The sequence below is a fragment of the Tauraco erythrolophus genome, unplaced genomic scaffold (genome assembly GCF_009769465.1).
Source record: "Tauraco erythrolophus isolate bTauEry1 unplaced genomic scaffold, bTauEry1.pri scaffold_50_arrow_ctg1, whole genome shotgun sequence".
Classification (NCBI taxonomy): Eukaryota; Metazoa; Chordata; class Aves; order Musophagiformes; family Musophagidae; genus Tauraco; species Tauraco erythrolophus.
Window position 1 is genome coordinate 44,265 of NW_028238618.1, and position 14,690 is coordinate 58,954.

Consider the following 14,690-nt stretch of genomic DNA (forward strand, 5'->3'; position numbering starts at 1 on the left):
GAAGACTGAGCTGAGCTGCTGGAGTGAGATCTGAGGGAGAAGAGGGTGGGGGGTCTCCTGTGCCTTAATGCCATGGAGTTAATGATTCATCACTCAGGATTTGTCTCCTGCAACTCTCTGAGCAGCAAGATGTGCTAAAGAGCAGAGAAATGTCTTGTTTGCGGCCCCAGGGGAGAGACCTTGGCTCTGTGTTCCCTTATCAAGGAAGGGGAGCAAGAGCTGCCCTTTGGAACAGCCTCGGCCCCTTCCTCGGCCCCTTCCGCCCCTTCGCAGGGGGGTGTAGGTGCCCCCTGTGCTTTTGGATAACCAACAAGGCAGCGGTTTTGGCCGCAGGCGCAAGAGGATTCATCTTCCACCCAGGAGCGTGTCCTTGGCTGTCCCAGCGTCTCGTCGTAAACTCTTTAGATTCGGAGCAGGGATGGCCGGAGAGTTTCGGATGGGGTGAAAGAGCAGGCGGATCTCACCAGTGCCGCTGCCTGTCGTGGCAGCGAGGAAATGCAAGTCAAACCCTGGCTGTCTGCTGCCACTTTTGGTGCCAGATAGCCAGGGCGGTTCGTGGGGACGATGCGGCCCCTGCGTTGGGAGAGGGCTCTGGACTTCTGACATTTCCATCCTCTCTCTCCCTCACCAGCACTTGTGCTTTAGTTTCCGCAAGCTCTGGGCTTTCACGGGGCCAGGCTTTCTGATGAGCATCGCCTGTCTGGATCCGGGCAACATCGAGTCGGATTTACAGTCCGGGGCTGTTGCAGGATTTAAGGTGAGTGCAGAAACCTACAGATTAAGCGCTGGAAGTTGTGCAGCCCGTGTACCCACCTGGTTTTAGGGCAGGAGTACTGAAGGTGCTGCTGCCGCTGAACTGAAAACACCCCGGCGAAGGAGAAAGGCAGAGCGAGGCACCCTCCCACCCCCTCTCCAGCAGTGACTCCTGGCTTTGTGTGCATTTAGATCCTTCCCGTGCCAGCTCCGGGCACATAAACCAGCCTCTGGATGTCAATAACGTGTATTTTATAAGGGCTGTGATTCCCAAAGGTGCTCGTGGGGCGCAGGTGTCCTGGGGGACCCGTCGTTTCCCACTGCCCCAGCGCACCCACTCCTGCCCTCCTGTCTCCCTCAGCTGCTCTGGGTGCTGATGCTGGCGATGATCATCGGGCTGCTCCTGCAGCGGCTGGTGGCGCGGCTGGGCGTGGTGACGGGGCTGCACCTCGCCAAAGTCTGCAACCGGCAGTACCGGGAGGTGGGTGACCTCCTGCTCCGCAGCGGCTCGGAGCGGCTCTTCGGATCGGCCCGTGGGCCCTGGGCAGCACGGTTCTCTCAGCTGGGGCTGGCAGGGCTCACGGGACTCGGGAAGTGTCACTGCTGCCTGTTAAGCACCAAATCCTCCTCAGCAGAAAGGGTTCCGGCCGCCGAAATGTATTTTCATCGTCACATCTTGCTTTGGTGTCTGAGAAACTGGGGGTTGAGGTGGTTTCTTCTGGACTGGCTCCCGGGTGGAAGCAAGGCAGATGTAGAGGAAGATTTTAATCGTAGCCCTAAGGTAGCACCGGCGAAGGGCTTGTGAAGGACCGGGGCTGTTAGGAGAGCAGTGGGGGACAGTTCAGGTCCCGTCGGTGTCTTCCCCATCCTGGAAAAAGGAAAGCACCAGGTAGGAGGTGGGGGGAACATGCTGGCATTCGCCGGTGAATTGCAGACAGAGTCAGGGATAAACCCAGGATTTCAGCTTTCCTGTTCGGAGCGCCGCTGCCCCAACTCGAAATCCTTATCCCTTAAATCAGCCCAAGGAGTCAGGAGAGGAACGGCCCTTTCGAACGCTGTCGGATTTCCCCACTTAGGAAATCGTCAGGGCGCGTGTAAGGGGCGCTGCGTCCAGCTGAAGATGAGTCCTTGGGAAAGGGCTGCGGGAAGTCGCTGACGTCCCCCCCTCCGTGCGGTTTGATGTTTCTCATCCGACACCCGAGGCTTTGTCATTGCTCCGACCACGGGAAATATCTCCTGCTGCTCATTTCCAGCGCCTCGGTGCACGGAAACATCCGGTTTCGCTCTCGCAACGCGCCAGCTGTGTCGAGGCGAGGTAATTCCGATTATGTAAGTGACCCGGGAACCTCCTCCCGCGGTTGCCACAGCTAACCTGGATTTCTGCTCCGCATCGGTCATAAAGTGCCGATCGTCAACATGTTTTCCACACCGCGGCCTGGGAAAGGAGACCGTTCCCAAATGCTCCATCGCTGGAGCCCTGCGTCCACCTGGGAAATTAAAGGAGAAGAGGTTTTCCCTCTCTCTAATGGTGCGACGTGTTTCTTTACCGCCAGGTTCCTCGGATCGTTCTGTGGCTGACGGTGGAACTCGCCATCATCGGATCCGACATGCAAGAAGTCATCGGCTCCGCGATTGCCATTACCCTCCTGTCCGTGGGGAAGTAAGTCGGGTTCGTCGCCAGAGGACGGCAGGAAGTGAGTGGTCCCTCTGGGATTGAGAAAGCGACGCTGTGTGTGCCAAGACAGACTCATTTATTTCCTGTAAATCTTTCCAGAATAAGCTTTTTGTGGAAGGTGATTCATCTGAGCTCTCGGAGATGGCTCAGCCGTTGGTGCCTGTTCTGTTTTTTTCTCGGCTGTGAGGTGAGCTGTGCGTTCTGGCTTTTATTTCAGCTATTCATGGCAAAATTGGGCTGCAGCTTTCCTGGAAAATTTTATATTCCTAACAAAGGACTACCAGATCAGATGCCCTCTTTGGCCAGCGAGGTTGGAAATACAAATGTAACAGGGTGCTACAATTTTGTACCAAGTAGCTCTTAAAAGTCTGGCTCGCTCCTGTCGTTCTCTGCGTGGCCGTGGGGTTTGTCCTCGAGATTTGGGCAGGGAGCTTGTGTCCGAGCTGTTTGTGCAGGAAACAAACCTGCACTCCCTTCCCCGGGGCGGCCAGACGTCTCATCAAAGCGTAAACAAACCCTTGAACAACGGTTCTGTCCCCAAACACGTGCCCTTAAGAAAAAAAAAAAAAAGGAGATTTTGGGCTCTGAAGCGGGCTTGTGGCTGACGGACGCGGTCCGAGCGTTCCGTAGGCCGATGTGTGCCCGTCTCCCGCAGGATCCTGCTCTGGGGCGGAGCGCTCATCACCATCGCCGACACCTTCGTCTTTCTCTTCCTGGACAAATACAGTAATTTCTCCTCTTGAATTCTGGAAACTAAATCTGAGATTTCAGCTTTTCCCAGTTTTCTGATGGTCCTTTGCCTTCTCGCAGGCTTGCGGAAACTGGAAGTGTTGTTCAGTTTCCTGATCACCATCATGGCTCTGACGTTCGGATACGAGGTACCGTCACCAGCTCCGCGTTCCCACCAGCGCTGTTTGGTGACACATTCCCTCTCCCCCCACCGCTACTCCTGTGCCCAACCAGCACCAAAATCTGGGCAGACACTTAAAATTCAGGACACTCGAAGCCGGGTCTGCGTTTCTGATGCATGGCTGGAGCCCGGCTCGCACCCTGGCTGTGTTGAGCGCTGCCTCCGCGATGTGGGGACCGGCACGCGCTGCTCGGTGCCGCTCCCCCGGTTTTACCGAACAGCAGATGGTCTTCACGTGGTGGTTTTTACCAAATCGGCCACGTTTTGGCTTTCGAGTACCTTCGAACAGGCGGCCAGAAGCGGCTGCGTGACACACGTCGTGCTAAAAACTCCCGTTCCTCTTGTCTGGGCACAGTATATCACAGTGAAACCCAACCAGGAGAAGCTGCTGAAGGGGCTGTTCATCCCGTACTGCCCGAACGGCGGCACGCCGCAGCTGGAGCAGGCCGTGGGAATCGTGGGCACCTTTATCATGTTGAACTCTGCACAACATGTACCTGCACTCCGCTGTGGTCAAGGTCAGCGCCCGCGCCGGTTGGTGTGGGAAGCACATACGGGGTGGGCACGTTGGGACGCCGGAGACACCCGAGCAGTCGCTGCTGCGGAGATTGTGCTCTCCAGGAGTCTGCTCTTAGTGTTTGCTTCAGTGGGGACATGGCAAACCCTCTGGAGGAGGCGGGTTGGGCCCCTGGCAGAGGGAGAGCTGGGAGAGCTTTGGGACACGTGTCCGTAACGTGTGGATGCGGGACCAGGAGCAGTCTCTTGGCTACTGCAGCCACGCTGGCAAAACCAGCCCTTGCTTGTTCTGCAAATATCGGGGTTTGCTTTTTCTTCCCTCCAGCGTGTTCCCTCCCACCCAGTGGTCCCACGGTATAATACAGTATAATTCTGGATGGAAGCAATATAATGGCAAATGCCTGTTTTTCCAGCTGCTGTTGTCACCGAAAATCTGGAATAAGAAACTTATCAACACCAATGGGATGTAGATAAGCAGACACTGCTTTATTGCGGCGCCGGGTGCACGGGGGATATCTCCTCCTAGCGTGCGCCCCCTTGTACCGAAATCAAGCTTCTTATATAGAGCTTACACGTGCAAATCCATTAGGCAATCGTACATAAACATATAAATTCCTGAAAATCATTAGCATATTCTCCTCCTATTCCGATTCTGCGCAGTAAAAGTTAGAATCACCTAGAAATGAGTCTGGGTGCAATATGGGTAGGTGGTCTGTGAGTCGGTGGTTGCGATCTCCCCCTGCCGGAATTACCTTTTGCTTAAGTTCACGGTTTCTGGCAGGTACCCATGGACCATTACGAAACCGTTACGGTTGGTTTTCTTCATCTCCATTAATCTAGACCTTGATAGCTACATGCATTCTTCTAATTCTATGTAGGTATCATAAATCAGTTTACAAATCAACTTGTGCTTTGTACTACATGTTACTACATGTTCTTACTAGATGATTCTGACCTATGTTTTTGGTCCTGGTACAGGGCTATAGGAGTTTCATAGCAGCAGTTTCATAGCAGCATGTGTTTACTATACCAGCATACTTTTCATTAAAAAGATTTCTTATAATTCCATATTATTAAAATCAACTACTAACTAGTTTATAATTAAAACCATTGATTAAACTTTAATTACCAAAAATTCTAAGTATCAGTAACATTTCCCCCCTTGGAAAGTGTTGAAATCGCTATTTCAATACTTTCACCACTTTCACTTTTATTGTTTGATACTCACTTATCACCATGTTCAAAGCTGAGATTCGTTTCAGCATACCTTGGTGATAAACCGTGGTCTGGTGGAATAGTAGGTAACTCTCTCATGATTCTGTGATTAACTGCAAGTCTATTAGCAAACTGTTTCTTTAAGCAATTGTATATTAGCATGATCATGAGGAAGACAATTAGCAACAGAAACAGAGTTTTAATCAAAGATTGGATCCAAGAGCTTAGATTCCAGCCTAGTCCTTTGAAAATTTTCCCTATCCAATCTTCTGACATGTCCTCTCGGATTGATTCTGTTTCTTTCTCAACTTTTTCTAGCAAATCCAAATCATGCTCCACATCCTGTGTAATGTCTGGGATGTGTATACAACAGTGCTCTAATTTATCTTTGAGATATCCACATACTCCATGTTCTTTGAGTAGAAGCGTGTCTAAAGCCATTCTATTTTGAAGTGCCATTCTAGATGTTGCTTGTAATTGAATGTTTAATTCTTTGAACCCTTTCTTTGTAACATTTGCTAACTTTTCTACTTGACTTGTTAAATGATACAGCCATTCTCTGTTTCTATATGAGGCTACAGGATTTAAAAGAGACTCAAGAGCCCAGCTGATTTTCAATCCTGCTGATGGTTCGTTCCAAGTATCACCTGTCTCGGACCTTTTAGTTCGTTTTAAATTTAGACTTTCTAGGGGTCCTTTAAAGGGTGAATTTTTCCGAATTGGACACAATGTTGGCATACCTAAGGTAATTTGTTTAACTTTACCATCTAATGGTAAGTGTGTTGTCCAGGTTCCATCATTTAGTGCCCAGACCAGGTGTCCAGGACTCTGGATTGTACTTTTCTTACAGCTTATAAATGTTCCCCTTTTAATTTGATAATCTGCAGTCACTTGAAGATCGTTTTTGAGTCCTTGACAGAAACACCCATATCTCACTGCAGCTGCTAAAGGGGGAATTTCTTGTATTGTTTTACTTACTGTACTACAATTGTAAACTTTGTCACATTTCCACCAAGATACTGGACTTTCCTCCTCTAGTGACGTAGTTCCTCTATCTGTTACTCTTGGCCAAAATCCAGAAACTGACCCTACCCACGCAAAACACCAAGGGGTTTTTGCCATGTATTGAAATTGGGAGAATATAGTCATGGACCAAATTGATTCCCAAGTTAGTTGTTCTTTTTGTGAAGTTTGAACGCTTTCTTTGCATTTCCATTCCATTACCATACGGCTCACATTTTTCTTTATTGGTTCATCATAAGAACACCATCCATAACCATACCCTGAATCTAGTCCTGTCCAGCCTCCACTGATGTCTACGAAGTTTGAATTCAGTAATTTTGTACATTCATCTTTACTTCCTGGGGACTTCCATTGTTTTCTAATATATCTCACTTGTTCATACCATTGAGTCACTGGCTGTTGTTCACAGTGAGCGGTCTCATTTTTATGTTCCTGATTTGTCAAATTCATGGTTAAGATTCCCCATGGAATGGATTCTCCTACTGCTCTTGGTATTGGTAAACAAGCAGTAATTTGTGTAACATTCTGCAAATTGGCAAATCCTTTGATTAATCCTATTATCAAATTTTCCTCAGAGGTTTGTTTGGGAATTTCAATCACTTGTTCTGTTTCTAATTGTCTTTTGTTCCTACTCACCAAGTCAGTCCATGGTTTCACCAGTACTATCTTCCAGCATAAGATCCAAAGAACAATTAAAAACTGATATGAGAAATTAGACATGTTTCAGAGTCAGTTTCAAAATCTCTGGGTCACGATTCACAATTTTCCAGGGTGCTGGTGCTTTCTTCACTCGGGTGTAATGTATCCAGGCTGTAGATTCTGCAATCTTGACTGCTGTGAAGGTTGTCAACAGTATCTGGAAAGGTCCTTTCCAGCGCTCCTGCAGAGGTTCAGAAGTCCACGTCTTTACGTAGACATAATCTCCTGGTTGGAAATCATGCACTGGAGTGTCTAAAGATAAAGGTCGATTCCAAATCACAGCACTCCGAATTGCAGCCAAGGTTTTCCCTAGAGAAAGCAAATAGTTATATACATCTTGTTTTCCTTTTACATGCATGTCTGGATTTGGTTCCGGGGACTCATAAGGTTTTCCATACAACAGTTCATAAGGACTGATAGAGGTTCCACTCTTTGGCTGTACTCTGATTCGAAGTAATGCCAAAGGTAATGCTTGAGGCCATTTTAAATTTGTTTCTTGACAAATTTTACTTATTTGTCTCTTTAGAGTCTGATTCATTCTTTCTACTTTTCCACTGGATTGTGGCCTCCAAGATGCATGTAAATCCCAGGCAACGCCCAATACTTTGCTAACGCTTTGGACTACTTCAGCAACAAAGTGTGGACCTCTGTCAGAAGAAATCCCAATTGGAACTCCAAATCTTGGAATTATTTCTTGTAGTAACCATTTTACTACTTCCTTTGCTTGTGTGGTGCGACAGGGAAGGGCTTCAGGCCATCCTGTAAAAGTATCAACCCCCACCAGGATGTACCGGTACCCATTCTGTCTAGGTAATTCTGAGAAATCTACTTGCCAATAATCTGCAGGTTCTGTGCCAGATTTTAACTTACCCATTTGGACTCTTTTCTTGATTACTGGATTATTTTTCAAACATATTTCACATTTTTTCAGTTATCATTTTGGCTAATCCTAACATTTTAACTGATACTACTTGTTTTTGTAAGGAAGTTACTAAAGCTTCTACTCCCCAGTGACATTCCTGATGCTTTGTTTGAATTATTTCTCTCATCAGAATGGGTGGGATCACTACTTGTCCACTAGGGGTTACCCACCATCCAGCTAAGTTTTTCTTAGCATTTAATAACTGGCTTAATTTATCATCTTCCTCTGAATATTTTGGCCTTTCCCTAGGAAGGGCTGCTGCTTTGGAGTGAATAAATGCCATTTGGAATGCTTGGTTCTTTGCTACTTTCTTTGCTGTTCTATCAGCTAAATTATTTCCAACAATTTCTTTTGTGTTTCCAATTTGGTGTGCTTTACAGTGCATGATTGCTACTTGTTCTGGTTTCTGAACTGCATGCAGCAATTGTAAAATTTCATTTTGATGCTTAATGTTTGATCCTTGAGAGGACAATAATCCTCTTTCTTTCCACAGAACCCCATGGACATGCACTACTCCAAAGGCATACTTGGAGTCAGTCCAAATGTTCACTTTCTTCCTTTCACTTAATTCTAGGGCTCGAATTAAGGCAATAAGTTCTGCCTTTTGGGCAGATGTGGTGCTTGCCAATGCTCTGGCTTCTATAACTGTGGTGTTTGTTGTCACCGCATATCCAGCGTATCGGACCCCTTGCTCCATAAAGCTGCTGCCATCTGTATACAATTCCCAGTCTGGTCGTGCCGGTGGTACATCCTTCAAATCTTCACGACTGGAATAAACATACTCGATAGTAGCCAAACAGTCATGTTCCAGTTGTCCTTCTTCCTGTGTGGAGCTTAAAAACACTGCAGGATTTACCAGGTTAGTTGTTTTTAGAATCACATCATCCTGTTCGGTTAGTACCACTTGGTATTTTATCATCCGGCTTGGGGATAACCAATGACCCCCCTTTTGTTCTAGAACAGTTATCACCATGTGTGGGACATAGACCGTTATTGTCCTTCCCAAAGTCAATTTGCGAGCTTCCTGTATCAGCAGCACTGTTGCTGCCACCGCTCGCAGGCAACTTGGCCATCCTCTACTCACTGTGTCCAGTTGTTTGGAGAAGTATCCGACAGGTTGCTTCCAGCTGCCCATCTTCTGGGTCAACACTCCCAATGCAAGGCGTTGCCTTTCATGGACAAACAACTGAAAGTCCTTAGTTAAGTCTGGAAGTCCTAAAGCAGGTGCTGACATCAAAGCACGTTTTAATTCAATAAAAGCTTTTCATTGATCTGGTCCCCACACAAAAGGGGAAATCTTCTGGGCTTCATACAAAGGTTTAGCAATCAGCCCGTAATTCATGATCCAAAGGCGACACCACCCGGCCATTCCCAAGAATGCTCTGAGTTCATGAATATTTTCTGGTTCAGGTATATTGCAAATAGCTTCTTTTCGACTTTTTCCCAATGGTCACTGCCCTTTAGAAATTTCAAAGCCCAGATATATCACAGTCCGGCAAGCTATTTGGGCCTTTTTCTTAGATACCTTGTACCCATTTAGTCCCAGAAAGTTCAAAAGGTCTATTGTTGCCTGGATACAGGTCGACTTTTCCTCTGTAGCAACCAGTATATCATCCACGTATTGTAGCAGTAGATGCCCAGGCCTTGGTTTCTCTTGTTTCCATATCTCGAGTTCTCTCGCCAACTGATTCCCGAAGATCGTTGGACTGTTTTTAAATCCTTGGGGCAGCCTTGTCCATGTTAACTGCATCTTTCGTCCAGTCTGTGGATTTTCCCACTCAAAAGCAAACAGTTTTCTACTTTCCTTTTCCAAGGGTATACAAAAGAAAGCATCTTTTAAATCAAGCACTGTAAACCACTGATAGGTCTCTCTTAACGAGGTCAGTAATGTATACGGGTTTGCTACTACTGGGTAAATATCTTTGACTATTTGATTCACTGCTCTTAAATCCTGTACCAGCCGGTATTCTCCGGACGGTTTTCTGACTGGCAAGATAGGAGTGTTGTATTCGGATTCACATTCCTCTAAAATCTTATACTTTAAGAATTTGTCAATTAATTTCTTCAATTCCTGTCTGATTTCTGGTTTAATTGGATATTGTTTCGATTTGACTGTTTTTGCTCCTTCTTTTAATTCTACTTTAACAGGCTCTGCCAGTTTTGATTTGCCAGGGATATCTGTTTCCCATACTGTGGGAATCACGGCCAAATCTACATCTGAAGGAATTTCTTGTCCCTCGGTTGTTTCTTGGATCATCAGAATTTCACCTGGTTTTGATTCCCATATCTTTAAGAGAATCTCTCCTTCCTCAAAACTGATCTGAGCATTTAATTTAGACAATAAATCTCTTCCCAATAAGGGTACCGGACATTCAGGTACATACAAAAATTCATGAGTAATTACCTTTTTCCCAAATTTTAAGTCCAGGGGTTTTAGGAATGGTCTGCTTTCCTCTTTCCCAGTGGCCCCTATAATATTTGCCGGTTTTGTTCCAATTTTTCCTTTACAGGTGTTTAATACCAAAAACGTGGCTCCAGTGTCCACTAAAAATTTAACTTCTTTTTCTCCCAGCTTACTTACAACCAGAGGCTCAGCTGGGTTCCCCTCCGGTCCCCTTCAGTTATTTAGCATTATGATTTTAGCCATTTCTTGCTGAGCATTTCCCTTTCTGGGGCAGTCTCTTTTCCAATGTCCCTCTTCCTTGCACAAAGCACACTGATTCATTCCTAGGGGAGCGTTAAAATTCCTGCCACCACCGTTCACAAATCCTCCTCTTCCACCGAATCCTGAACCTCTTCCTCTGCCTCGTCCCCTATTCACTGTTCCTGCCATGACTGCTAGCAGCCTGTTTTCCCGAGACTTTCTTTCCTCCTGTTCTCTGTTGTTATACACTTTCCAGGCTGCTTCCATCATTTTATTTAAACTCCTAGAGTCTTCTCCCTCTAATTTCTGAAGTTTCTTCCTTATGTCTGGTGCTGATTGTCCCTTAAAAATCAAAGCCAATTGTATTTGTGCTGCCTCAGTTTCCACCCTTAAATCAGTATATTTCCTGGCAGCTTCCTTCAGTCTCTCCAGAAACGCTGAGGGAGATTCATTTTTATCCTGCCTTACTTCATATAATTTAGACCAATTCAAAGATTTAGGCATGGCATGTTTAATTCCATACAAAATCCATTTTTGATACCGACTCAATCTCTGTCTGTGCTCCACATTATTTGGATCCCACTGTGGATCCCCAGATGGAAAATTCTGTTCCAAAGTTCCAGTCATATTTTCATTCAGAACTGCCGCTTCAGCCTGTGCTCTACCTGCTTTCAACACCATTTGCTTTTCTGTATCATCCAATAAATTATCTAGGACCACCTGCAAATCACTCCAGTCTGGGTCCTGCGTTCTAATTATAGTACCCACCACTCTTCCTACTCTTTCAGGATCCTCTCTGTAAAGCCCGGCTGCCTGTTCCCAAGCCATCAAATCGGGAACTGACAAAGGCACCTTTCCATACACCGGCCCATCGCTGCCAGCTCCCTGCCGCAGGGGAGCTGCTGTGTGTGCCTGCTGTCGGGTTCTGCTAGAAACAGGGGTGTGAATTACACCCTCAGAGGGACCCTCCTCGGCATCCTCAGTCCCACTGCTTTCTGGTGCTTGCATCTGTTCCCGATATTCTCGACCCCGATTTCTTTCTCTCCTAGGAGGAGATATGTCTAATTCTGGTCCCTCATCAGCTTCAGGAGTAATCCTCTTTTTCAAACAATCCTTCCCTATTTCACACACTGAACAACACTTTTTCTCCTTTTTATTCCCTGTAGCAACAGCCAATATCAGACCATTTCCATCTGTTAATTTACACTCCTTCTGCCAATCTTTTCTTTGCCTCAAATAGAAAAACAAATCTACGTAAGGTATTTCATCCCATTTCTCTTCCCTTCTACAAAACAGCATTAGCTGAAAAATAGTATTATAATTCAAAGTACCATTCACAGGCCATACTTCTTGATCTTCTAACATGTACAACGGCCACCACTGATTACAATATTCAATCATTTTGTTCTTTCGCAAATCATCTCCTATATCTCCCCAATGTGCTAATAAGCATCCTAACGGAGAAGTTTTCGGGATTTTGTCATTTGCAGCCAAGTTACTCATACTTTTACTTTTAAACAAATGAGTTAACTTAGATGCCATGATATAGCTGTTAATACAATATATGTTTTTCTTCGACTGCACCCCTTATGGGATAGCAGAATCACAAATCTGGACCCCACACTCACTTTGTGCTTAACTGCACGTCTCTCTCTCACGGTCACACTCACACAGTTCTGTAATTTATTACCTTGAGCACAAGTATGTAACACAATAAACACAAACTCGGCACCTTAGTACTCGGTCAAGATAAACGGTTCCACAGTATAGCACACAAGAAAACTTCTAACTCACGTTAGAGGCACAACTTACAGAACACTATAGCTGGCATATAGGTTCCAAGTCTCCGCTATGTCCAACCCTGCAATAGCTTTCGCTTATGGCTCACGGGCAGACGCCCAGGCTTCCACTCCACGAGGATCCTCTGCCCAACCCTGCGCAGCTTTCGCCACGACTGACAGGCAGGCTACAGCGAGGGGACTCGAACCCACTTGCAGTGGGACTCGAACCCCCTCTATGTGGTGGGACTCGAACCCACTCACAACGGTGGGACTCGAACCCACTCGTTTGAAACAAAAGAAAGAAGTGTCTTACCCAAAATCCAGGGGACGTCACGAAGAACCTTATGGATCGGGGATCGATGGGTGTCCCCGAGAAATCCTCGGTGCCGGCTGGAACCGATCAGGTCCCCGACTCCTCCGGTCTCCTTCAGCGAGGTCCCATCTGGGTCGCCAAAACTGTTACCGAAAATCCGGAATCAGAAACTTATCAACACCGATGGGATGTAGATAAGCAGACACTTCTTTATTGCGGCGCCGGGTGCACGGGGGATATCTCCTCCTAGCGTGCACACCTTGCACCGAAATCAAACTTCTTATATAGAGCTTACGCATGCAAATCCATTAGGAAATCGTACATAAACATATAAATTCCCAAAAATCATTAGCATATTCTCCTCCCATTCCGATTCTGCGCAGTAAAAGTTAGAATCACCTAGAAATGAGTCTGGGGTGCAATATGGGTAGGTGGTCTGTGAGTCGGTGGTCGCGATCTCCCCCTGCCGGAATTACCTTTTGCTTAAGTTCACAGTTCCTGGCAGGTGCCAATAGACCATTACGAAACTGTTACAGTTGGTTTTCTTCATCTCCATTAATCTAAGCCTTGATAGCTACATGCATTCTTCTAATTCTATGTAGGTATCATAAATCAGTTTACAAATCAACTTGTGCTTTGTACTACACGTTCCTACTAAATGATTTCTGACCTATCCCTTGGGTCCTGGTACAGGGCTATACAGGAATTCCATAGCAGCATCTGGTTATTGTACGAACCTACTTTTCATTAAGATAGTTCTTAAAACTCTATTATTAAAATCAACTTCTGACTATTAATTACAAACTATTGATTAAAATTTAATTACCAAAAATTCTAAGTATCAGTAACACTAGGAAAAGTGGGATAAAGGATATGGAGAACTAAAGGTGATGTGGTGGTGCAAATCCTGCTCCCAGGCCACATTGTGATGTTAGCATCAGCCAACATTGTTCTTGTTTCAATTGCAAGTGCAGTGGGCCGGGACACCTGGCACTTTCTGATCTCATCTACTGGAGCAGTGAGTTGAAACAGTTCAATACCTTTTTGTCCTGGGCACAGGTACAGTGAGTTGGGACAGTGAGACACTCCCTAACTGCACATGGGACTCCTGTAGCCTGGGAAACATACCTGGAACCCTCGTGCTTGGATCGTCCACTCTGCAAGTTGTCAAAAATTACCTAACATGAATTGCGGTTGAAATGGAAAAGTACCTGACAAAAGTCAATTATCTTGGATCCTATAAAAAGTGACTCCAGGCGAGACCCTTTGAGCTCTACTGGATCACAGCGGGCTGTGACCAGGATCTCCCCTGAGCTGGGATGCCTCTCAGGTACCAACTTCACGGATCATCTGCTGACAAAGCTGATGGAGGGGCGAGGTGAAGTACCCTCCTTAAGACTCAGTTATCACCTGTTGAGGAAGGCTGATGCATTTTGAGTGTTTGCCCTAAAAAAAAGCTTCCATTATTTTTAGTACTCCTGAGAGTAAGTCTCTCTTCAAAAAGGAAAACCGAAAAAAGAAAAAAGTTATTTGGAAGGAGAAATCGTATTAAACTTTTTAAAATCCTTTTTCATTGGGAGTGGCAGAAGATAGAAGTATTTGTTTTCTCTGATCTGGTAATTTCTCTTTTTTTTTTTTTTGTACTTCATGTTTTCTCATGCTTAACCTCTGATTTTTACTGCAAGTACATTTAATTGACCATTTTTTGCACATGTTTTTATCAAAATGCTTCCTTTTACTGTTAAATGAGAATCCCTATTCTGCTTCTGACTATCTTTTTATCTGGAAAGTTATTAATTTCATGTTTTCTTTTCTTGCAATTTGGAGGATGGTCACAAACTTTTGAGATTTACTTTCGAAACTAATTTAGGGTAATGTTTTTCTCCATCCATTGATTACAGTGAAATACTTCAGGAATTCAGATTTATGTAAAAAGTGAAGAATTCTGACTACCATTTTTTTGTTTCTCTGATCTCTCAGGATTTAAGTATCTGCATTTAGATGCACTAAACTCAGACTTTCACTCCACAGCTAATAATAGGTAGTTTTCTTCTCAGCTGTCCGCAACCACTACATCACAGGCAGCATTCCTCTCTCATAGGTTTCATCTTCTGAAATTGGTGCGCTTTATGGAGCTTGAAGTACAGTAGTGAAGTAGACAATGTGAAAAATCCTGTAAAGTTTATGACTTTGATTCTTGGAGCGATCACAATTTGGCTCCTACCCTCTGTACTTTTGA

At 45.5% G+C, this 14,690-nt stretch overlaps 1 protein-coding gene across 1 annotated transcript; it reads left to right on the top strand.

The window, feature by feature from the left end:
* Window positions 1-685: 685 nt before the first annotated feature.
* On the top strand, window positions 686-11,451 carry LOC147525899 (natural resistance-associated macrophage protein 2-like). Its single transcript, XM_086630802.1, has 7 exons — window positions 686-757; window positions 1,115-1,282; window positions 2,307-2,413; window positions 3,084-3,154; window positions 3,239-3,306; window positions 3,694-3,831; window positions 11,407-11,451. The coding sequence occupies exons 1-7, from the start codon at window positions 686-688 to the stop codon at window positions 11,449-11,451; spliced, it is 669 nt and encodes a 222-aa protein (XP_086486928.1).
* The last annotated feature ends 3,239 nt before the right edge of the window (window positions 11,452-14,690 follow it).